Source organism: Narcine bancroftii, chromosome 7, assembly GCF_036971445.1.
Source record: "Narcine bancroftii isolate sNarBan1 chromosome 7, sNarBan1.hap1, whole genome shotgun sequence".
Lineage (NCBI taxonomy): Eukaryota > Metazoa > Chordata > Chondrichthyes > Torpediniformes > Narcinidae > Narcine > Narcine bancroftii.
The window spans coordinates 201,641,723-201,667,464 of record NC_091475.1 but is presented as its reverse complement, the minus strand read 5'-3'; the positions used below and the strand labels follow the sequence as shown (position 1 = coordinate 201,667,464).

General features: G+C 44.7%; 2 protein-coding genes across 2 annotated transcripts; one reads left to right on the top strand and one right to left on the bottom strand.

Annotated features, from left to right (window-relative positions):
- Positions 1 to 1,219: 1,219 nt before the first annotated feature.
- On the bottom strand, positions 1,220 to 24,920 carry akap17a (A kinase (PRKA) anchor protein 17A). Its single transcript, XM_069892014.1, has 5 exons — positions 24,857 to 24,920; positions 13,236 to 14,019; positions 10,492 to 10,640; positions 6,318 to 6,549; positions 1,220 to 4,625 (listed from the first exon to the last, which is right to left on the bottom strand). Exons 2-5 carry the CDS (start codon positions 13,995 to 13,997, stop codon positions 3,555 to 3,557), a joined length of 2,214 nt encoding a protein of 737 aa, XP_069748115.1. The 5' UTR covers positions 13,998 to 14,019; positions 24,857 to 24,920; the 3' UTR covers positions 1,220 to 3,554.
- Positions 19,873 to 24,982, top strand: LOC138740081 (basic proline-rich protein-like). Its single transcript, XM_069892503.1, has 2 exons — positions 19,873 to 19,978; positions 22,590 to 24,982. The coding sequence occupies exons 1-2, from the start codon at positions 19,873 to 19,875 to the stop codon at positions 24,980 to 24,982; spliced, it is 2,499 nt and encodes an 832-aa protein (XP_069748604.1).
- Positions 24,983 to 25,742: the final 760 nt, after the last annotated feature.

Here is a 25,742-nt window from a genome sequence, read left to right as displayed (position 1 = left end):
TTTACGTAATTCTTAAGGCTTTGTGCCACTGTGGCCAATAACATCCTCCTGCCCACTTAAACTGTTCTGATGAAGGATTTTCAACCTGAAACTTATCCTTGAGGGTTTCCAACATTTTCTGGTTTCTCTCCAAATTAAATTCGGGTTGTTTTTGTGCAATCAGGTGATGATAAACTTGAATGATGAGAGAAACATTTTAAAATTCAACATACTCATTATGCAGAGATACAGCTAGGCTTCTTTTTCAATTGTAAGATGAATTAATCCAATTCAGGGGTTCTCAACCTTTCTCTTTCCACTCACATCCCATTTTAAGAATTCTCTGTGCGCCATCAGTGCTCTGTGATTAGTAAGGGATTGCTTAAGGTGTTATGTGACTAGGAAGAAAAAGTTTGAAATCCACTGTTTTAATCGTACCTCATTGACTCGTTATGTGCATGGTTTCGTAACTCCAAAGGAAATGGGCCAGTGACAATTTTTCTCAAGCAAAATACTTCAGTAACAATTGGGTCTAGAGCAGTCATTCTCAACCTTCCCTTCCCACCTTAAGAAATCCCTTACTAATCACAGAGCACTGATGGCCTAGGGATTACTTAAAGTGGGATGTGAGAGGAAAGAAAAAGGTTGAGAACCACTGATCCAATTAGATATTTAAACTGGACAGAAACTATAGACCTATCATATCATATCATTTTAGATCTGATGTATTTAGCATCTTAACTTGTTGGCAAAAATACCAGAAGGAAATGTTAGCAAATTTATTGATAATCACAATCGTTCAATTACTTTGTTTGAGAAACATGGCTTTCTCTAAAGGCCTATTTTCAAGTATCCACTGGAATGTTTCTGCCCTGTTCTTTGCCCAATGATTAGAAACCTGTAACAAAGTCTGAAAGAGAAATCTGGACAGAAACACAAGCCATACACAAACATTTAATATATTATTGACAGATTATATAGCTTCAAGTTTAGTTGTATATAAATTTCAACAAATTCGTGCTTTGAACATTTAAAATCAAGCTATTAAGACTTTTTATCTTGTTCCTTAATTTAAATTAAAAAGATAAATGAAAAAGGCATTTCATTTATTGGCGAGGATGCAAACCATTGACAATTGTGTGGATAAAACAAAATATGCACATAGATAGGGCAATTTCTTAAAAATGGTGGAAACTAAAGCATACGTTCAAGGGCCAGAAAATAACAGGGAAAAGACAAATGGAAACAAAATTGTTTATTACACAACTTTGAATGTAGAGTTTTACACAAAACAGGAAATGCACAACAACGAAAACAAGAGGATACACATCAGCATTTGACAAGGTCACCAATCAAGCTTGAAACATATTTTTAAAATCCGCAACGCTCATATGCTCTGTACTACCCTTTTACGAAATTACTGAGAGAACGTTCAGTTTTAAAGTGTAATCTTAGATCCAGTTGTAGACAAAGGTTTAACTGATATTCTTGTCCAATAATTACACACTAATTTCATCAGTTTTTACCTATTGAGTTATTTATAGATTATGTTTCAAAGATTCTAATATTGATCTTTTTGGGTACAAGGTCACTGCTCATTTAATAGAGTAAAACTGAGAATAAAGAGTTTTGCTCCAATGTGTCCTGCAGTTCTTAATCTTCGATTTTAGTCACTTTCTACATACTTCGGAAACAAAAAAAAAGCAATCAAGGCCGACACATTGGTATAATTAAGGATATCTTTCAATTATGGGAATGTAATTGGTGACAGGAGGGGAGGGGGTTGGGAAAACAAGATGCACCTTTCCACTCATGTTCTTCCCACTGTTCTCCATAATCTGGCCTTGGATCAGAGCATAGGGGGCTGCAGGATCAGGACCACTTCCAGTTTGGTTCAGTAACTCGTTCTTCCTGCAGTTTGGAAAGCTCAGAGGCCAGTGATTGAGGTTTTTGACTGAAGATCTATCTTCTTGACATCACACCACCTACCAGCAGTTACCCACTAGCTTTCATCTACATTTTCTATACAAATGAAAATGTTATGTAGCAAGATGAAACCCCCTCAGCAACTGAGGCACCAAGAGTTGTTCATTACCACACAATCAATTGTAACTGGAGCAACATCATGGAAGGCCTTGTACACGACATTCGGGATATCTCCTCTAAGCTAAATTATTAGATAACACATTTGGAGTGAATGGCCATTTTGAAAAGGATTGCTTGATGGGTTGGTCCCCTCACCTTAAACTTGCAAAATTTCAATGAAGTTACAATCTCTGTCAGGATGTCATTGAAAAGATCGGAAATAACAATGGGAGCCACATTTGAAATTCAGAAATACTTTCTATTCAACTTCAAATGGTGGACTACAAAAACAACAAACCTGGCCTGATGAAGGGTCTAGGAGAACTAGCCAACCCTTCAGCTTTGGAAATATTTTTAATTCTGTACCAGATAAAGATTCACTAATCTTCTAATAGATAGGAGAGGCTTAGCTGGCCATTGTGTACTCAGTGATCTTAACGTAGCATCAGTCAGAGGCTCCTACATTACCGTTTGGATGACAGAGCAGAGAGGCTCTGCATTCTTCAAGCTTTTCTGCATAGAACACTCACAATGGAGATGATTTGACACTTTATATGAATCAGTTACAAAACTACGAGTTAATTAGGGGTAAACAATTAAGTCTTGCATTTCATAAACACCCGCTTTCCCTTCTCTCTGATTTTGTAATAGGCCATGAAAATGTGATTTTCCCCAAGAAGGGATCCTTGAGCAAGTGATATCTATAACTTTGTCTTGCAGTTTCTTTTAAATTCTACTCCGGGAGGTTATCCCTATCAATAAGGGTTACATCTGTACTGTCCCGAATTGTGGCCAAGTTTACAATTAGCAGTAACATCTGCTAAAATCAATCAGGAAAGGAATCAAGTGGTAAACATTCCAAAACCTACGAAAGAAACTGCCAAGGACTTAAAAAACAAGTTTGCCACTAATTTTTCTCGTGATTTATTTAAATTGAGATGCTTGTTGTGTAAAATAAACGATAAGGAATTGAGTTTTGAAGTATGAAATAAATAGAATATGCCGTGGGGTGCAGTATACAGAGTCGATAAAACAATGACTAAAATTTAACAAGGGATAAAGCGATAACCAGCAGTTTTGCACAACACATCCATTGCAAACACTCTCTAAATGCTGCCTTGCAATAATTAGCAAGTAAAACGTGAAAACTTATCAAATGTACATTGAAATATTGGAACTTCACCAGTGGAACTGCAAGTACCAAACAATTGAAATGTTAAACAATCTTGTGATTGTGGCCAGCTTTCTCGAAGTACAGTACTGTGTTAGAATATAACTTCCAGAATCTTCGATTGTACACTTTTCTGCAACCGCCTCTCCCACCAGAACAAAGGAAGTTCTTTAAAACAAACTTGCTAATCCGAGTGACACTTGCCTTCCTGGTTTAAGTCTGAATTGTGACACTGGGCTATTTAACTGCAGTATCTTTGCTGTCCAAACTGATCAGCATTTAGGTGAACTGTTGTTGAGTCCGTTGTCCACTGGCTTAACTATCTCCAGTGGTGGCTGTGTCCTTTGCTGCTATCCCTGTGGTGGGCGCGCTCTCTGCCAGAGTCTCTGCGGTGCCGGCTGCGCTCCTTGCTTGTGCTTTTCCGCTGACGAACCCGCTCCCTGCTCGAGCCAGGCCTCCGGCACCCCCGCTCCTCGCTCGGGTACCTCTGCCGGCTTGAGGCCCGCCGGCCGCGACCGTGCTCCCTACTCTGCGGCCGCTTCCGCTCCCGGCTCGCGTCACGCCGGCTGCGCCTTCGCTCATAGCTGGAGTCACGCCAGCTGCGGCTCTGCTCCCTGCCCCTCCGGCCACTGTCCTTCCTTGAACGGGCCTGGTGCCGGCTCCATTCCCTCTGGTGGCAGCTGCTATCGCTGCTAGAGTCCCTCCAGTTTCTGCTACGCTCACTGCTGCTGCTCTTGTGGAAATTAGATCCTTTGTTTAAATCCTTTTGCATTTGGTGACCTTCGACGTTGATGGGGTTGATTTGTGGCGCTCCCTCTTTGTGGCTTGGGCCATTCTGATATCTACCCTTCTTCCCACAGCATTCCTGCGAAGACCCCTCTTGACTATTAGCTACCACTGCCATAGATTGCTCATTCTGGGCAGCCTTGCCACCACTCTGACGATCAGAAGTATTTGTATTTCTCTGTGATTGGACTTGGTCCAAATTATTCACACATCCTTCAGTCGCAATCTGGTGCCCATTTATGTCCTTGGTGAGCTGCAAATTTTTGCCATGACTGGCAGCACCCTGACTTGCAGTCCGACTAGGACCAGCTTGGGCAGACATAGTGGTTCCCGACGCTGGGGACAGGCTCATAATGGACTTCACTTGGTTGGCGTGGCTGGACTTTGACTCTTCTCTGCTCTGCTGACTTTCGCTTTCCTTCCGCTTGAGGTTTTCCAGCAGTTTCTCTCTCAGCTCCTTCTCCTTCTGCTGGAGCTCAACGACACGTTCTTTTTCTTCCTCGACCCGCCTGAGCTCAGCCTCTTGCTGCCTCCGCTTCTCTTCCAGCTGCTGAAGCCGGGCCGCCTCCGCTTTGCGTGCCTCCAGCTCTTGCTGTTTGCCCACCTGTGGACAGGGAGTTACAGAGTTAAACAAGGATGTCTGCAGATGCCGGGGTGGAGTGCAATACACAAATGTGCTGGGGAAACTCAGCAGGCCATGCAGCGTCCAGAGGAAGTAAAGGGTAACCAACATTTTGGGCCTGGGCCCTTCATCAGGTATCATATGGTGAATTCTCAATTCACGACCCAAAAAATTATGACACTGAATAAAATTCACTCCCGTGAAAATAAAATCAAAATCAAAAAGCATTTTCGTAATTTGAGTTTCTTGAGGTATGCTCAGACCTTTATCTATCAGATAATTGAGATACAGATCATTTTCTCGGAATGTAAACCCCCCATAACGTTTGGGGAGGGAGAGGTCCTGCATGGATTTCTAGCACTTAGCTTTTTTAAAGTCAGATTTCCAGCAGTTGCAGCTTTTTTTTTTACAAAGCATTCCACAGAATTAAAAGCAATCTTTCAAACAGAACTGAAAGCAAAAACAAACTGAAGTTTAAAAGTAATGATTATTTCCATTTAGGATCTCGCACATGTTCAGCGAATGGAGTTGCTCAGTGCTGCACCTTTTTTGTTGTGGCGAGAACCAGAATTACAATTCAAACCTCTTCTGAGGGTCACTTTGAAAGAGGATACTTTATTTTAACCACACAGAATTATATAGTGCAAAGTGAAGGGAGGAAAGTTTACAGCACATTGGGGTTAGGATTAGGGAATAAGTTTTTTTTTCCACACAGAGAGTTGTGGGTGCTGCCAGGGATGGTGGAGGAGGCTGAAACAGAGGCCTTCAAGAGACTCTTAAACAGGAACATGGATGAAAGAAAAATTGAGGTTTATGAGGGTAGGAAGAGTTTACTTTTTTTTGGAAAGATCATGTAGATCAGCATAAAATTAAGGGTCGAAGGGCCTGTACTGTGCTGTAGTTTTCCATGATCTATATTTTTAATCAAGGTTAAAGGGGAAAAAGGCATCCTTCCCCTAAGATTATGAACTTAATTGCATTTGTCCCCTGCAGTTTAGCACTATGAATGCTTCCAATTTGGCTGTGAAATGTTGCCTCTTGATCAGTAGGATTCCAAAATCAAATAATGCTCCAATACAGCACCTCTCAATGCTTTTCAGTATTGCATATCAATGTAGTCAACCATTTTTGTGAGTGTCAAAAACTTAATGCCTTGACAACACAATGTTAAGAAATATATAAAGCTTTCAGATTAAATCTGCACGACAGCAGATCACCTATTCTGCTGGAAGTAATAAATACTCCAATTTATAAAGCTTTCTTCAGTAAGAAAGTAGGCCAAATCCTATCCTATTTTTGTTGGATAAGGGTATTAAGGGATACGTAATTAAGTTGGATTGTATGGAATTAAGATACAGACCAGCCAGGTCCTTAAAAAACCTTGCACCTATAATACACTGATCCATTGCCTATAAAATCCTTTGGAATTGGTCAGTGATGAGGAGAGAGGGGTAAAACAGAGGGGCGGGGGTTTATCTACTCTAGTACTTATATCCCAAATATGGATGGAAATTTTTTCAGGGGTTGCAGGACAATCTGAATGCCCTTATATCTTATCAAAAGCTACTAGGATTTAGCAGCAGTTGTTCATGACGTTAAATCCAAACAATACGCAGTATTGCCAATCGTATCGTTACACCATCTGCTGATGGAGCACAACTTTCATGCACTCACCTTGGCTCTGCTGAGCAGCTCTGCAATAAGTCGGATGGACTGTAGGTTCCTCTGTGCCAAAAGGAGTTTTCTTTCCTCCAGGGCAATTTTCTCCTGCAGTTTTTTCTGCTCCTCGCGCTGCAGCTTGCGCACATTTCGCCGCTCCTCCCGCTCCTTCTGCTTCTGCTCTCTCTTTCTCACCTTTTCTTCTCTCTTCTTTTCTCTCTCCTGCTCTTCAAACTCCCTCTGTTTCCTAGTGGAAGCAGAGCCAAAGAGAAGGAAGTAAAGCAGTCAGCGATCCATTCTGCGCGATATGTAACATTTCCAAAGGAATAGGACAGCATGGTTAGCGAAGCTGCAACCACACCAACGATCGGGAATGGGGTTCGAATCCCGCGCTGTCTGGAAGGAGTTTATACGCTCTCCCTGTGTCTGCGTGGGTTTTCCCTGGAGGCTCCGGTTTCCTCCCAATGTTTAAAACATACCGGGGGTTGTAGGTCAATTGGGTGGCATGAGCTTGTGGGCCAAAAGGGCCCGTTCCTGTGCTGTATGTCTAAATTTTAAAAAATAATTTAGAATGACATCAAGCTGACCAGTGGACTGACTTAAGTTAGAGACTAAGGAGAAAGATGAACTCTGACCAAAAATTAGTGATAGAAGTCTCTTAGTCAAATGCAAATTCAAATGATTTCCTTATATTCAGATTTATAGCTATCATTAAACTCACTAAATGTACTGAACAGACAATGTGATGCACTGTGTTTTAATAACAATGTAGCATTTCTATTAACCAGATAAGATCAATGAAAATAAGGCTAAATAAAACAGCTCAATAAGAATGAAACAAATTATAAGCCTATTTTATGTAGGGGGATCAGGCCTGTACAAAGCAGCAAATATAGCACATTAGAATAGCTGTAATTTCTAGCCCACATTGTATTCTGACTGGTCTGTGAGTAAATGAATAATTCTATCATAATGAGACAGTCAGTATGAGAACCAGTGAGTAAAATCATTAAACGGAGGCCCTGCTGACTGTCTATGTAAAGATCCAACAGCATTACTTTGAATGGGACGAAAACTATTAATGGTGTCTTGGCCAATATTTATCCCCTCTATCAACATGCAACATGCCACATGATTTGGACTTTTGTCTATTCCTGGGAGGTGGTTGTGAACAAGTTAGCCGCTCTTTTCCTATTTTACAACAGCGAAGATCCTTCAGTAATGTGATGTGCTTTGCGACATCTTGAGGTACTTCATCAATTCAAGTTTAAGTTTCAATGACATTGCTTCCCTTCGCCTTCTCTGTAGTAGACATTGTGGGGCTGAAATAAGCTATCAAAGCAATTGCACATGACAAAGATGTCGTAGTTCAGACACTTAAAAATTGTTTCTAAAGCAAGAGCTGAAGACTTTGCTTCCTCACTTTGTACGTTCAATGAACCTTAATGCCCATGATAAAACAAAGCTTTTGAAATCAATTTTTACGGAACCACAACAAATTATTTCCCTGATGCAACCATCCAAAATGACTCTACCTTACAGCAATTCAGGTTAAATAACAGACGTGATGGCGAACTTATGGTATCAATTATTTTCAGCCCTACTTAAGGACAGATGGTTGGACACAGTAAAGTTCAGCAGCTGACAGATTAGTTCAGTCATTTGTCAAAAGCAATCTCAGCAGGTATGTTACCCTGTGCCAAATTCATTCTGGGTTTTTTTCTCCATTATTAGTGATGTAGCAACAATAGCAAATTAAATAATGTATCACCTCTTTTGTTGGTGTCCTTCAAAATAAAACAATCTCTGGTAGGAGAGGTGCATTCTTATCCCTCTTGAGGGATAAGGATGTCCTGGAGAGAGTGGAAAGCACCAAGTTCCTTAGAGTTGGGACAGATTATGTTATATTTTATATTGTATGTAGATACGTTTTAAAGGAGATAAGATCTCATTTAAAATGCCAGAGCTCTGCTCAAGCCAGACTGTCCAGGCTCCCAGTGACCAAAGAGGGTGATGGTGCAGCAGGGGAGGAGGGTGAGGAATCCAAGTCGCAAGAGGGAGGGAGCCCCGAGAGCAATGGAAGTCCCATCACTGATGATGAGGACAGTTCACCCGAAGTCCTCTCTCCAGCAAAAGCAGCAGAGCAGACTGACCAGTGTAAGGTAAAACATCATGAGATGGGAATGTGTAAGGAGTTACCCTGTACAGGGCTGTAACAAGAAGGGGAGGTGTCCTTGTACTCCTGTTAGGTAAAACATCATGAGATGGGAATGTACAGGGCTGTAACAAGATGTGAATGCATCCTTGTACTTACAAGATAAGAGAGACATTGATGGATTGAGAGGCAGGAAGCTAGCAGGGAAAGGATAGCAACAGTTTTAGTCATTGGACAAGTAATGATATGATGATGTTCTAAGCACATATCCAAGGGTATAAAAAATCACCATTTTGCTGATAACGGCAGAATGCATTCTCCGACTAACATGGTTAGTCGCAAGTGTTACAATCCGGTAATAAAGAACAAAGAACCCTGATTTCGACTCAGCCTGGTGTTTGTCTCACTCATTCATGAACAAAGCAGACCTAACACCAGGAAGAGCCCAAAGCCCCAGAAGCCAAGGAGTGTCCGGCAACCGTGGAGTTGGGAGCCGGTCCACTGTGGATTCTCCGCTGAAGAGGTATTTCAGGCAATTCTTATACTGTGCAGAGGATTTAACATTTATGAATCTTCACCAGGCTTTGGTGGATGAAAGGTAAATGGTTACCGCTCAGGAAGGTTCTTGTCATTTTTCAGAGAGAGATTTGTTGCTCGTTGGACACAAAGCGATTCTTTCTGATCAGCCACTTCAGTGTCTTGCCGAAGAAACTTGCCCCATCAGGGTTTTCCAGATGATAACCTCTTTCTTTCAGGTCACCACAAGAGTTCCTTTTCTGTTTCCCTTATCTCAGCCAAAACATTATACAGCCAGCCATCTCCTCTTGTATGGATCACAAGGGTTCCCAACAGGCTGAATTTAGAACTCACAACCCGTCTTCAAAAATGGGGTTTCAACAAGCTTCCAAAAGCCACTACCCAAAAGTCTCTCTCAGAGAAAACTTGTTTGGTCTCCTCTCTCTCTCTCTCTCTCTCTCGCAAATCCACGTGGCCTTCTTCGAAAAGCAAACTGTATTCAGACAGACTGTGGCACCAGATCCAATATTCTGCGTCCGTTCATCTGTTGCTTTCCAAAACAATAATCCATTACTCTACAGAACGTCCAATTAACACCTACTTGTGAAGTCCTTTAGCAAAGCATTGTCTTTACAAAGGCCCTGGGAGCCTGGACTACCTGGGTTGAGCAGAGCTCTGGCATTTTACATGAGATCTGCGTTGTAAAGTGTTTGTGACCTAACTAAAAGAAAAACCCACAATTTATCTCCTCTAAAACATATCTATAAAATAAGATAAAATATAACATAATCTGTCACAGAGTCCATTTAACTAGTGACCTAACGTGGACATACAACATCTCCTCACTTGTCAGGAAGGCGCAACAGCAATTGCACTTCCTGAGAAGATTAAAGCGAGCAAGGCCACCAGCCACCATCACGTAAACCTTATACAAGAGCTCTATCAAGAGCATCCTGCATTACAATGTGATATGGTTGCTGCAGAGAAATGGATCGGAGGTCAATCTACAGGACCACAAATATGGCAGAGAGGATCACTGGAGTCTCCCACTTCCCCATCGATGTGATCCTCTGGGATCATTATCCAAAGAGGGCATGTAAAATCATTGAGAGCCTCTTCTGCATCTTTCAGCCGCTCCCATCAGGAAAGAGATCCAGGAGGATCAGAGCCAGCACCACCAGGCTGAGGAACAGCTTCTTCCCACGGGCAGTGAGAATGTTGAAGGACCAAAGGAACTGCTCACACTGACCCTCCAAGACTCTCATATTCACAAAATAATATTTATTTATTTGCATATATGAATACTTATCCTGCATATTTATTGTTTGTTTATATGGTTGTATGTCTGGCTGTGTATCTGGATGTTTTGCACCAAGGACCAGAGAAAACTACTTCATCAGGTTGTACTTGTGCAATCAGATGACAATCAGACTTGTTTTCAGATTCAATCATGCTTGCATGTCTATTGTAAAATACTGCTGCCTGAAAGTTTGTTTCAGCTCAATCAAACCAGTGTACCTTTCCTCATCTTTTCTTCGCACTTCTTCCTCTTTCTCTCGACGTTTCTGTTCTTCCCGCTGCAGCTCCAGTTCCTGCAGCTTCTGTCTCTCCATCTGTCTTCTCCTGATCGAGGAGTCGCTCAGATGCTTTGTTGTATCAAATGTCACCTAGATTAGAAGAAGACTTCTGAAAACAATTTCAGCCCTATTGTCAATACATGGCTTCTGGACAGTAATTCCCACTTTCTCTGCTTTCCCTCCATGACCTCAGTCAAACATAATTCTGTATTGAGCTATGAATAGTCATACAATTATGCAGTAGAGAAACCGGCCCTTCAGCCCAACTTGTCTATTCCGACCAAGTTGTCAATCTTGGCTTGTCCAAAACTTCCTATCCATATACCAGTCCAAAAGTATTTTGAATGTCTATTGTACCCACCTTTATTGTTTCTTCTGGCAGTTCTTTCCAATATGTACACTATCCTGTGTGGAAAGAATGCCCCTCAAGACCCTTCTAAATTTTTCCCCTCTCAGCTTAAAGCTTATGTTTTCTAGTTTCAGATTCTCCTTCCCCTGGGAAGGATTTTATACACCTCTATAAGATCACCTCCTAAACTTCAGGTTAGAAAATAAAATCTGTTCCTATCCAGGAAACATTCTGGTGAACTGTCTCTGTACTGTACTCCCTGATAGCCTGAATATACCCGAGACTGTCTGATCTCGGAAGCTAAACTGGCTCAGGATTGGTCAGTACTTGGTGGGGAGACCACTTTAGAACACCAGGTGCTGTAGGTTTCTGTGAGGGGCGCTGGACAGATTGGCGACTCTCTCTCTGCCTTCTGATAGACAAAAGTTAAAGAATTTCATGTATATTACATTCTATATTTAGTATTACGTGGTAATAATGGAGCCTTTACCTTTACTCTCTCCAAATCCTCCACATTGTTCCTATATGACAACTAGACGGCAAACAATCAGCCAGATGTGGTCTGAACAAAATTTTATACAATTGCAATACAACTTTCTGACTTTAATACTCAACACCCCAATTTCTATTTATTTATTTATTTTTTTTTAAATTTTTTTATTTTTCACACCATAAATCACATTAGCCATCGCCTTCTTTCAGGACCAATCTACTTGCATTGCTATTGATTTGCACCCTGAGATCCCACTGTACATCATTGCTCCATTCTCTTGCATTTGTCCTCCCAATGTGTAACACCTCACACTTGGTTGGATAAAACTCCATCTGCCATTTCTCTGTTCGTATTCCCACCTTAACTGTATCAAAGTTGGACTTAACTATCCACAACTCCACCAACTTTGTGCCATCTGCAAACTTGCTCATCAGCCCATGTACATTTTTATGTAAGACATTTATATATATCACAAACAGTCGTGCCAGCACTGATCCCTGTGGAGCACCGCTGGTTATAGACTTCTGCCAGAAAAACACCTCTCCATCTCTACATTCTATCATCTATGGACAAAGTAACTTTGAATCCAATCTAACAAGTCAACATAGATCCCACAGGTCTTAATCTTCAGGATCAGCCTTAGCATGAGGGATTGTCCACTGCTTTATTAACATTCATGTAGTCACTATTCAAAGTCAGCTTTCCCAATTCCTCAAAACACTCAATCAAATTCACAGGCCACACACAAAGCCATGCTGATTATCCATAATAAGCCCACACTCTTCCAAATCCAAGCATGTTTTATTCTTGAGACTCCATTCCAAATACTTCCTTACCACTAAAGCAAGGCTCACTGCTCTCTAATTTGCTGTACTATCTGAATTGCCCTTCCTAAATAGAATTAGATAGTTCCTCAGTCTCGAGACCTTTCGTAAGTGGAGAGGGTATAGTCATGGAGCCTGCAATCTCCCCTGTTTCCCATGTCGATAACCAGGGATAGACCCATCAGGGTGGCCGAACCATCGCTTGCATTTAATGTGCAGCTCACAGAAATATGTTGGCTGAGACAGGAATCATACCAGCCGATGCTCATAATGTTAGTTTTGGTGGGCATGACTTGTGAATGAAAATATTTGGTACACATACTGTATATTCGCACGTAATAGTGAATAACATGCAAAGGCCGCCCGCCCATCTGAGCACTCAACGGCCGCCCTCCGGAGCTTCTGATGCCCCGACCGCAGACTCTCACCTAGGTACTTTCTGACCGCCTATTGAAGCTCCCAATGCCCCGAATGCAGACTTAGCACCTAGTCCCAGTAACCCGCCCGCCCATCTGAACTCCAGTGGCCCCAGTAGCCCTCCTATCCGAGCTCCTGATGCCCCGACCGCAGATTCCTGCCTAAGCACCAGCCACCCACTCATCTGAGCACCCAATGCCCCAAATGACATAGGTACCTACCACGGTCAAAAGTAGTATGTATGTAATAGTCGACCCTTTAAATTTTACCCTAAAAATTGGTCCACAAGTTTCTACCATTACACGAGTTTATGCAGTATGTATACTCTCACGTTAGCAGGTTTGGCCACCCCTGGGCTATAGAGATGTTTCCATGTTAATGTTATTCAATCCAACACCACCCCCATCTTGATATCAATATACCCTAGTATAATCAGGAATACAATTCTGACCTCACTACTATCCATACCTTCCATCTTGGTGAATACCAAATTAATATTTTTTTCCAAAAATCCCATTGTTATTAAATTCCACTCATTAAATTACATGGCCTCACTCCATTTTCACCCAACGTGTGATGCAGAAAATACATGAAGCACTCACCTTTATGCTGCAGGCCACTGCCTTCGCATCATCACCTTTGTACAGTAGTTTCATGCCCCTCAGGGCATCCATGGCCTTCACAAATCCTATATATTCCTGGAATTGAATGTAGGCTTCAAAGTTCAAATGCCCACCGAAACTGAAGGTGTGAAAGTTCTTCCCTGTCATTTCCTCCCTGTAAGGGTCCAACATTGGGATGTCCACATTCCTAATCTTGCCAAAGGTTTCAAACACCTTGCGTAAGATAAAGTCACTTGGCTTTTCTGAGCTGGAGTTTTTCAGTGCAAACCATTTGCATGGCAATCCTTCTAAATGAATAGTGTCTGGCCTCTCTCCTGGTAAAGTCTCGTTGACATCTTTGGCGTCCCGGAAGAAAGAGTCCCAGTCGTGACGGGTCGGGAAGTCTATTTTAACCTCAGCTGCTCGTACTTTTAAAGTATCTGTGAAGCCACTGAGTTTAATTGTCTTGGCATCCAGCTTCGAAAGAAAAGTTTTCACCATGTTCTTGTTTTCCACTTCCCCCTCAAAGCGAACAAAATCCATTGTGCTCTTGGATACACGAAGCGTGGCAAACTGCTCGGGATGAACCATGCACTTGAGCCTCTCCATCACCTCCCAGTTTGATATGGATTTTCCAGGCTGCTTCAGTTGAGGGAGAGACACACTGATGGTCATCTTGGCAATCGGCTTCAGGAACAATCCTTGTGGGGCAAACAGCTCGACAGCCTCTGAGGTATCGTGTACGATTGTAGCAGCCATCATGAACACTAATCCAGGAGTCTAACTGGAAAAATAAAGAATGCGAATCAATTGAAGTTCAACAGCATTTGTGCAGTTAATAAATTCTTCAACACTTCATTATTAAGACAGCTCCTATCATTAAGATATTTGTTTTACAAAAGTGGGGATTAACAGGGACAATGAATAACAGGGACAGGCACATTAAAATATAAACTATATTTAGATGCTAGGTGTTTCATTATGAATAGCTGATCCATAGAATGGGTATCTGGTCCGTATAGTGAATGTTGGCGGCCTGAATATATTGAAAACAAAAGAGCATGACTAATTTCTGGCTAAGGTTTGGCCCAATCATTCAGGTGGGCGAAGTACCAGGTAATGCAAGCATGTTTCAGATTTCCATTTTGTGATCAGCCCTTTTCTGTAGTTTCCTCGATCGAGGCGATTACCTTGGTAACAGAGTGTGACAGAGAGTTTCCAATCACAATGGTTCGAGCTTCACAATAACATTGCCCAAGCCTATGGGGACCAGAACTTTCCCCACTTGTAATTTTCTTATGCAAATAAGTTTTTTCAGTTATCCAATCATCTTAAGAATCATTGAAATGCAATTACAAGAAGGATGGTCCAATGACTCACTCCTGTTGCTTCTTTTGCAGAGATCCAGAGGACTTTTCTCCTTCATAGCTTTGTATTCCTCACCCCCGCCCCACTGATCCTACTTCCCCCAGTTTTTCAAGCATGCAATCAAGATTGCAACAAATCACTGTTAACATTTTGCTTTCTGCAAGTTCTAGCAGTTACTCAACCTGCTTTGCAAGGTTCCTGTTTTATTTTTAGTAAAATAAGAATCGCTCGACAAACAAGATGTTTATTCATTTGCTCAGTGTTCTGAAATATCCAAATCAGGTTGCTACATCTGACCTGCACCCCAACTGCAGCCCTAAACTTGCCATTCTTCATTCCAATAATCTGGGACCTTTGTGGTGCCAGACTAGCAAATTTTCTGGACTATTGCCAACAACGTTATGCTCAATGCTTGCAAAACCAAGGAGATGATTGTGGACTTCAGGAGAAAGTCAGGAGAACACGATCCAATCTTCATCGAGGGCTCAGTAGTGGAGAGGGTCAAGAACTTCAAATTCCTGGGTGTCAACATCTCCAAGGATCTGTCCCGGAGCCTCCATTTCGATGCCATCATGAAGAAGGCTTGCCAGTGGCTATACTTTGTGAGGTGTACAGTGGAGAGCATTCTAGTTGGTTGCAACACTGTCTGGTGCGGAGGTGCCAAAGCTCAGCTCAAGAAAACACTCCAGAGGGTTGTTAATTAAGGGCACCAGACTTCACTCCATTGAGGACACCTACAAGAGGTGGGTCCTAAGAAAGCACCCTCTATCCTCAAGGACCCCCACCACCCAGGCCATGCCCTCTTCACTCTGCTATCATTGAGGAAAATGGTACCGGAACCAAAAGATGAGCACTCAGCGGCCATTAGATTCTTGAATGATCAATGAGCCAAAGACACTGGCGTACTTTGACTTTTCATGCACTATTTTGATTTATTGTTGTAAGGAGGTTAATATGAATGTTTGCCCTGTGACGCTGCCACAAAACAACAAATTTTGTGACTTGTTCATGACAATAAATTCTGATGCTGAACTGTGCGCACCCCTTTTTGGATTTGCATTTCCCTTTTTCTATAACATTATCTAGCAGCAGGATAATCTTCTAAAGATGTTGATGACTTTAAAGGCAGCAGGAAATGTACACACACACACCAATCTACCCAAGATCCTGACCCATAGTATTCTGGAGCCCAACTCAGTGGCCAGACAACCAGCTTACACTCTGATCACTTCGCTCACATTGTGGACTAATAAACAAATCAGAAATTGTACTCTCAGTATTTCTGAGCAATTAGATGTCAGATTAACAGTTTTATTGAAATGTCTCCAATTTCTCCATTTGCTCTCTCCAACCTAAACTCCTATTGCTAACTGGGGTAAAACACAAAATGTCTGCAGACACCATGGTTGAAGTAAAAACATAATGCTGGAGAAACTCAGGAAAAAAAAAATCAGTGTACTTTATTTGGCAAAGATAAAGATAAAGATACATAACCAATGTTTTGGATTTGAGTCCTTGATGTCCTGATGAAGAAATGTACCCTGATGAAGAAATGCACCCTTTTCAGGCTGAAAGGATATAACTAGTGGAGTAGACACAAGATTAGTTCTTGATCTTCAACTTGTTGTTTATATTAGTGGCCTGGTAGAGCGAACAAAATCAAGTTCAAGGTTATTGTCAGGTGTACTGAATGAAGTACATTGAGAGGAATTGAGGGTAATGGGAATGAACACAGAAGGATCAAGGCCAGCATAGATAAGCCATGATCACATTGAAGGCAAAGACATGTGCCGGACTATTCCCGCTCATATCTTCCTGTGCTCATTTGATCTAATTGTCACTTTACTACTGACAACAGAACTTTTCCAACCGGCTATCCAATCCGGCTGACAATAATTTCAAAACCACTGGTTTCACTATTCTATAATTTTCACTCAGTTCTTCTATTTTGTTCCAAGTCACGCTGCTACGACAAAAAGAGAAAAAAAAAGCATAATGGAAATATCATTTCAGGTGGCATCACCAGTGAGAGAAACTCAGTTTTGAACACTTACTAACACTTCCTTCCTGTTTTCTTGTTGGCAAAGCGTTAACTGTTCAGGACACCATTCAGATTGCCCCCCTCCCCCCCCCCCCCCAAGACTGCATACTGTCCAATCTACAAAATATACTGATGACACTTGCTAGAGTTCTCTGAAGTGGCTTCCAAAATTGCAGTCATGACCAAGGGCAAGAGCAACAGGTTCCCTTCCAAATCACATAGCATCCTGAATGAGAAATACATTTTAGCTCCTTTATTATCAACAGATTTAAATCCTATCCTATTCAGTAACACCATGGGAACAGCTTCACCAGAGGGAATGCTGTACTCATCACCACTTTCTCAAGGGCAATAAGTAATGCCATCAGCATCTGTATTTTGTGAATAAATTAGAATTGCACATCCTATTTTCTTTCTCTGCATTTCAACCCCATCACCCTCAATCTCCTCTCCATCTTACAAAGAAGTGCTGCTCCCCTTAACAAAACCTCACATCTTAGGGTGGCATGGTTAGCGCAACGTTGTTGCAGCGTCAGCGATTGGGACTGGGATTTGAATCCAGCGCTGTCTGTAAGGAGTTTGTACGTACATGCCTGCATTGCTTTTTCCCAGGAGCTTCAGTTTCCTCCCACCATTCAAAACGCACCAGGGTTTGTAGGTTAAGTGGGTAGCATGGGTCGAAATGGACTGTTACTGTGTTCTATGTCTAAATTTAAAAAGCTCTTCCATTGGTTTGATAGGTGAGGAAGAAACTTATGGCAATCAATGAATAATTGTTTTTATTTCCAAGATATGGGCACTGTTGCTATGTCTGAACCTGGGAATATTAAATTATCAAATGAGAAATTATACACATTGATGGGAAGGGAAAGACTCGAAAATCCTATTCCAGATACATAAGGTCCTAGATGCTCTGCAAAAATTGATGCAATATAAGTTAACATTCCAATTTAACTGAGAGATCTGCACATATTCCTGCAATTTGTTTCCAAGTGAAAATGCAGAAAGTGTCACAGAAATATTACTAGGTTAATATGGAAGCAATCTACAGACATTTGCAATTAATCAATTTAAATCCAAATTTATTACAAATAACTGGATTCTTACCAAATTTAAAAAAAGTTACTTTGCTAACACTGTCTTGAGAAAAATCTTTGGCGCTCTCACCCAGTCTGGCCTATATGTGACTTATAGGATACACAGCACGGTGGTTGACTCCCAAGCATCAACTCAAAGGAATTCGGAATTCCACCCTTGAAAGGATTCCCTACATTTCGCAAATGAATTAAAATTTAAAAAAAACAAAACCCTTTCCACTTCACATGAAGTGTAGCCACAAATAATGCCTGGACAGCTGATGGTTCAAACTATATAAACAAGATACCAACAATTGTGGATCGAAATGACTTAACTAATAGAATCTTTTAATTAAAACAAATTGACAGAAAGCAAAGTAACAGGCCTTTCTGACCCCCCAAACCAATGCTGTCCTAATACGCCAATTAACTTTCAATTCCATTAAGGTTTGAAAGGTGGGGAGGAAACCAGAGCATCTGGAGGAAATCCACGTAGAAATGCGAAGAATGCACTTGCACAAATCACTGGATTCGAACCTGGGTCGCTGGCGCTGTAATAGGTGCTGCGGTAACTGCTATGCTTACTGTGGTGTCCTATTTCTATAGCCAGAGATTTGCTCCTGTGCAACTAGGATAGAAAGTGAAGGACTGGCGAAGTTAACTCTGTAGGTCTGCAAGTGAACATCATCAAGATGTGTTCTCTGAAACTTTAAGAACCAGAATTACAGTTTAATGCCTAGTGTTTTCATTTGGATTCTCGATGGAGAGCAAAACCAAATGACTGGACCTACAATAGCAGATTGAATTCCAGTTTGTTCTGCTTAACTTTAAAAAAGATTTTATTTATAATTATTAAAAAGAAAAGAGAATCCAATAGAGCAGGCTAAATTAAGCTGAATAATTTTTTTTATTATGAAGTGAACCGGTACGGACTTGAAGGGCCGACATAGCCTGTTTCCGTGCTGTAAACTGTTATATGGTTATATGAACACCTCCCAACACTTAGAAAAACATCACTTTGAAATGTTCCAAATTCTATCATTCAGTGAGTTGTTTTTGGGAGTGCAGAGACTATTTTTACGCAGGGAAACAGACCCTTCAGTGCTAATGACTTTCTATAGAAATAATAAAACGATCAGATTTTGGCTGTAACAGCTGAGGGAGCATTCTCAACTCAAGAATCATAAGGAATAGGAGCAGGAGTTAGCCAATCGGCTCATCGAGCCTGCTCCGCCACACCATGAGATCACGGCTACCTACCTGCCTTTTCCCCATATTCTTTAAGTCCCCTACTACGTAAAACTCTATCCAACCTTATTTTAAATATATTCACTGAGGTCGCCTCCACTGCTTCAATGGGCAGCGAATTCCATAGATTCACCACCCTCTGGGAAAAGCAGTCCCTCCTCATCTCTGTCCTAAACCTCCCCTGAATCTTGAGGCTATGTCCTCTAGGTTTATTCTCCCCCACGAATGGAAACAACTTACCTACCTCTAAGCCTTTCAAAATTTGATGCATTTCTATAAGATCCCTTCTCGTTTTTCTAAATTCCAGCGAGTACAGTCCCAGACAACCCAAACATTCCTCATAGGCTAACTTTTTCATCTCTGGAATCAACCTGGTAAACCTCCCCTGCACCACTTCCACCAAAGCCAGTATACCTGTAATGGCATGGATTTACCACAGCTTACAAACAAATAAAGAATGCACTCACTCGTTTCTTTCAGCACACTGTGAAGTCGACTTTCTTTTATTATTCACAAGACACAACATTGCATTCTTCAACTCCCCAACAACTCAGCTAAATTCCTCTGACCCTCTCATTAGTTCATTGACAGGTGATCCTGAAACTTTCACTCTCCTCCGCCTGCATCTGAGATTCATCACCTGTACACTGACGCTTAACACACCCGTGCATGTGCGATATTACCCCCACATGTTGCATCGCTTATGTCATTAGTGCGGCCAGCAACGCACCCAATGAACTTTCCGCTCTGGATATTTTTATTTCCAATTTCCACTGAGATAAGGGGAGGAAGAAGTCTTAATGCGGAAGAAGTGGTCTTTGGTGGGGGGGGGGGGGGGGTGGAGAAGAGTCAAGGTCATGGAAGTGGGCCTGGAGGCAGTGAAACAAAGGTTCGACATCAAGGCATGTGGGAACTCATTAAGGTGTGGGTGGTGGTGAAGGAAGGCAAGGCCTCGACAGAGAACCGAGTACTCCGTCTCAGAAAGGGAAAGGTCAGAGGGGATGGCGAAGGTTAGGGTAAGTCAATGGAGAGTGGTGGGGGGGGGGGCAGGTGAAAGGATCTGAAGGTTGATGAAGAGTTCAAGCCCGAAACATTGGTTACGTATCTTTGCTACATAAAGTACACTGTTTGACCAGCAGAGTTTTTCCAGCATTGTGTTTTTAACAAAGATGATTGATTTTAGTTCATAATCTATTCAGTAACTGGACACCACTGCCATTTACAATAGATAATTCTTTTTAACATGTCCTCCTCTCACATTTGGTAGTCTTTTCAATAACTGCTTCAGCAACTCATCCACATGCATTTTAATTCACTTGTTCATGGGTCCGCTGCACCTTAACAAAGGCCAATCAAATTGGGGGGAGTCCAGTTTCACATGCAAGCTAGAATGAGTGAGTACAGCAGATTATCAAACCAGTTGAGTCTTTATAACCACCTGACAGTTTCCTGGACATCACCAATGACACTAACTTTTCTATTCCCTGACTACTTGTTTTCATCAGTTAGGCCACTATTTTCAGCACCATGATTTAAAGCATCTTTTTAGAGCCTTCAAAATAGGAAAGAAAACATCTATCAAAGTTCAGGGACAAAACTGCTCCAACGAAGATTTTACCCTTATATCTTGATGAAGGGCTCAAGCCCGAAACATCAGTCATGTACCTTTATCTTTGCTAAATTTCACTGTTTGACCTGCTAAGTTTCTCCAGCGTTGTGTGTGTGTGTGTGTGTGTGTGTGTGTGTGTGTGTGTGTGTGTGTGTGTGTGTGTGTGTGTGTGTGTGTGTGTGTGTGTGTGCGCGCGTGTGTGTGTTTACACTTTAATTACTGCATCTGCATACTTTCAGGTTTTACTCTATGAACTCAGACCTGTGTTCAAAATTAATAAGTAATACTTATAAACATGTCCAACATCATAGGGATTGATAATGAGATAAATATAAAGAATGATAAATTTCTGATTTTATTTCAGACTTTCTGAACCTACTTTATGCTCCGCTTAACATCTACAATACATTCTGTGAAATTGGGCATTATGCAATGTGGATGTTGTTGCGAACACCAATTATGTACTTAGCAAAGCTATACGGGATACTGTAGTGCACCTGTAAACTTTTTATTTGTAAGTGGGGATCAGTGTGGGGACCAACACAGGGTTGTGGGGAGAAAGCAGGGCAGGAGGATTAGTGTGGGACAGACACAGGGCTGTAGGAGAGAGTGGCGCAGTGTGGGGACGGTCACAGGGTTACGGGGAGACGGCAGGGCAGTGGGATCAGTATGGGGTCTGATACCGGGCTGCAGGGAGAGCACAGGACAGAGGGATTAGTTGGGACTGATGCAGGGCTATGGGGGAGAGAGCGGGCAGTTGGATCAGTTTGAGTATACAATTTCCTATAAGTAGCAATTGCTTTTTCTAAATTGTTGCGGTCTTGCTAGCGGTAACTGAATAATTATGGCACCACAGATGTCTTTGCTGTCAGATGTTGCCTGAACAGACGTTAATCAGCACATACCTGTACAAGTTTTCAGCTTTGTCAAGGGGCATCACTCTTCACAGTGATTCCCATCCTTTTTTCCCTTATTCACATACCACTTTAAGTAATCCCTTACTAGAATGCCATAGGTGCTCTGTGGTTATTAAGGGATTACTTAAGGTGGTAATATGAGCACAAAAAAAAAGGTTGAGAACCACTATTTTAGAATATTCACCCATTATCTGAAAGTTATTCTCTCTCATTCTTATCTAGTTTCCTTTTTTGAAGACACTGATTGTTCCTAACACATGTATGGGCTACACCATTCCAGCTCAAACGAACACTTTACCGCAATGGGCTCAAGCCCAATATGTTAGATGTATATGTATCATTGCTTTATAAAGTACACTTTGATTTTTACTTTTTTCCTTGAACTACAAAGTTTTATTGTCCGCTTACCACAGATTATCTCCAAAGTGGTTGATGGAACCATACAAGGGGTCAATAAATGCCTGGGGTCAAAAAGGGGGGGGGGGGGGGGTTCGATAACAGCTGGGGAAGTGGCAGGTCGATTGAACTTTGAGATCGGAAGCTCACATTCGTATAATACAACTTGCTTATACACATTTCTGATTTATATATAATTAGATTTTATTGTCTATTTGTTTTACTGAAACATAATGAGAATAATGGAGTTAATAATTTGTTATTAGGTGGAATTATAAGACAATGGACCTTTGACATATCGGTTTCCCAGGGGTGTACCGACAGAAAATTGCACTCACAGTAACAAGGACATCTTATGAGAGCTGGCCTTGACGGGAGGACGAAGTGGAGAAAAAAAGATGTACGTTGGTGGTGGTGGGGAGTGAGAGATATTCACAGGGGGAGGGGGCTACAGAACATTAATTATAAAGTAGAGGAGTAGAAAAACAGGGTTCGGTATGCAGGTTCCCACATTAATGCATATGAAACAGCACGTCGACTTTATTATTTATTCATTTTTTTTGTACATGCCTGGGGGTTGATGAGGGATCAATGAAGGGGGTCAATGGTTTAAAAGTTTGGGGCCTCTGTCTTACCCGTTTGTACCCAGTATCTACATATTTATATTGCATTGGCGTCCCCTTAACCCTCCACCAATAGGTTCAGGTTTTATTTGGCTTCACTTCACCTCCTCACCAGAAGGAACCAGCTGCGCATTTGGAAGCCGAGGGGAAGAACATTTAAAGCCCGGTCAGACCTCGGGCTTCCAGGCAGCCTCCCTCAAACGGGCCCAGCCCCCCTCAAACGGGCCCAGCCCCCCTCAAACGGGCCCAGCCCCCCTCAAACGGGCCCAGCCCCCCTCAAACGGGCCCAGTCCCCCTCAAACGGGCCAGCCCCCCACAAACGGGGCCAGCCCCCCTCAAACGGGCCCAGCCCCCCTCAACGGGCCCAGCCCCCCTCAAACAGCCCAGCCCCCCACAAACGGGCCCAGTCCCCCTCAAACGGGCCCAGTCCCCCACAAACGGCCCAGACACCACAAACGGGTCCAGCCCCCCTCAAACTGGCCCAGCCCCCCCTCAAACTGGCCCAGCCCCCCTCAAACTGGCCCAGCCCCCCTCAAACGGGCCCAGCCCCCCTCAAACGGGCCCAGCCCCCCTCAAACGGGCCCAGCCCCCCTCAAACGGGCCCAGCCCCCTCAAACGGGCCCAGCCCCCCACAAACGGGCCAGACCCCCACAAACGGGCCCAGACCCCCTCAAACGGGCCCAGCCCCCCTCAAACGGGCCCAGCCCCCCTCAAACGGGCCCAGCACCCTCAAACGGCCCAGCCTCCCTCAAACGGGCCCAGCCCCCCTCAAACGGGCCCAGCCCCCCTCAAACAGGCCCAGCCCCCCTCAAACGGGCCCAGCCCCCCTCAAACGGGCCCAGCCCCCATAAACGGGCCCAGCCCCCCTCAAACGGGCCCAGCCTCCCTCAAACGGGCCCAGCCCCCCTCAAACGGGCCCAGCCCCCCTCAAAACGGGCCCAGCCTCCTCAAACGGGCCCATCCCCCCTCAAACGGGCCAACCCCCGTCAAACGGGCCCAGACCCCCACAAACGGGCCCAGACCCCCTCAAACGGGCCCAGACCCCCTCAAACGGGCCCAGCCCACCTCAAACGGGCCCAGCCCCCTCAAACGGGCCCAGCCCCCCCTCAAACGGGCCCAGCCCCACTCAAACGGGCCCAGCCCCCCTCAAACGGGCCCAGCCCCCCCTCAAACGGGCTCAGCCCCCCCTCAAACGGGCCCAGCCCCCCACAAACGGGCCCAGCCCCCCTCAAACGGGCCCAGCCTCCCTCAAACGGGCCCAGCCCCCCTCAAACGGGCCAGCCCCCCTCAAACGGGCCCAGCCCCCCTCAAACGGGCCCAGCCTCCCTCAAACGGGCCCATTCCCCCTCAAACGGGCCCAGCCCCCCTCAAACGGGCCCAGCCCCCCTCAAACGGGCCCAGCCCCCCTCAAACGGGCCCATCCCCCCACAAACGGGCCCAGCCCCCCTCAAACGGGCCCAGCCTCCCTCAAACGGGCCCAGCCCCCCTCAAACGGGCCCAGCCCCCCTCAAACGGGCCCAGCCCCCCTCAAACGGGCCCAGCACCCTCAAACGGGCCCAGCCTCCCTCAAACGGGCCCAGCCCCCCTCAAACGGGCCCAGCCCCCCTCAAACGGGCCCAGCACCCTCAAACGGGCCCAGCCTCCCTCAAACGGGCCCAGCCCCACTCAAACGGGCCCAGCCCCCCTCAAACGGGCCCAGCCCCCACAAACGGGCCCAGCCCCCCTCAAACGGGCCCAGCCTCCCTCAAACGGGCCCAGCCCCCCTCAAACGGGCCCAGCCCCCCTCAAACGGGCCCAGCCCCCCTCAAACGGGCCCAGCCCCCCTCAAACGGGCCCAGCCTCCCTCAAACGGGCCCATCCCCCCTCAAACGGGCCCAACCCCCCTCAAACGGGCCCAACCCCCCTCAAACGGGCCCAACCTCCCTCAAACGGGCCCAACCCCCCTCAAACGGGCCCAACCCCCCTCAAACGGGCCCAACCCCCCTCAAACGGGCCCAACCCCCCTCAAACGGGCCCAGCCCCCCTCAAACGGGCCCAACCCCCCTCAAACGGGCCCAGCCCCCCTCAAACGGGCCCAGCCCCCCTCAAACGGGCCCAACCTCCCTCAAACGGGCCCAACCCCCCTCAAACGGGCCCAACCCCCCTCAAACGGGCCCAACCCCCCTCAAACGGGCCCAGCCCCCCTCAAACGGGCCCAGCCCCCCTCAAACGGGCCCAGCCCCCCCTCAAACGGGCCCAGCCTCCCTCAAACGGGCCCAGCCCTCTCCCTCCCCCCCCCCCCCCCCTTCACCTCTCCCCGACGGGGAGAACCAGAGGCCGCCAGGAGTCATTTCCCCCACTCACTGTGCGACTTGCCTCGGACACTTCCACAACCCAGACCTCCTGCCAGCAGCGCGACCCCGTCGCCCGCCGGGCGCGACTCACCTCAGGAAGGACCCCCTCCAACCCCAATTCAATCTGCTAAAATAAATATAGGCAGAATCATTTTGGTTTATTTCATTTATTTTTTACCGCGACGATAGCTAACAGGGAGAGTTCCCCCCCCCCCAAATGTAAGGGAAGGTTATAAAGGCAACTAAAGGGGCAGGGCTGAAGCGGGCCATACCCAGTTGGACGCGCCGCCGCCATCTTTGTGAGGGGCAACCGAACGGTATCGGAAACAGCCGAATAAAGCCGAGAGGGGGTGGGGGCAAGGTGGCTCTGGTCTTCACTTATGCGACATGTAATTACATCACTAGGCCACCAGGGGTCGTCCCGGTGACCTTGTCTATAAAGCAGTCCTGAGCTACAGTCTGGCCTTCCAGGTTTGTCTTGCAAAGAGACAAGACCTCTTAGTGTACATATTAGTTTATTAAAGCTGTCTTATACTCGCTTAGCTATGGTCAGTAGACACATCCTCTCTGGGCATGGGGGGGTCAAGGGTGAGAGCCGCAGATGAAGCAGGGGAGGGAGGGTGGGTCCAATGGGGTCAGAACCCCCGAAGTTCGTTGACTGCCGTCTCCTTTCGCATTTCCTGACACCTGACGTGGGACCAGAAGGCGGGGGAATGTGGCCGTCGAATGTAAAGTTGGCGGATGCCGGAGAATGCTGAGGAACTAAAGAGGGATGGCCCCGGTTGGAGGTCCGCGAAACCCCTATTTCACTCTGATGAACTGGTGGGACGGAAGCCAGAGACGATGATCTTTGCGTCCTCCCTGGCCACAGGGGAGGTACCGCAGGATTGGAGAAT

Bases quoted from the DNA above. Each gene is read 5' to 3' on its own strand.
- akap17a (XM_069892014.1), bottom strand. From the start codon at position 13,997: ATGATGGCTGCTACAATCGTACACGATACCTCAGAGGCTGTCGAGCTG. The intron at 6,550-10,491 runs GTACACTGGTTT...TGCTTCCACTAG, and splicing joins CGAAGAAAAGATGAGGAAAG to GAAACAGAGGGAGTTTGAAG. The intron at 4,626-6,317 runs GTGAGTGCATGA...CCCTGTCCACAG, and splicing joins AGCTGCTCAGCAGAGCCAAG to GTGGGCAAACAGCAAGAGCT.
- LOC138740081 (XM_069892503.1), top strand. From the start codon at position 19,873: ATGTGGGAACTCATTAAGGTGTGGGTGGTGGTGAAGGAAGGCAAGGCC. The intron at 19,979-22,589 runs GTTAGGGTAAGT...CTCCACCAATAG, and splicing joins GGTCAGAGGGGATGGCGAAG to GTTCAGGTTTTATTTGGCTT.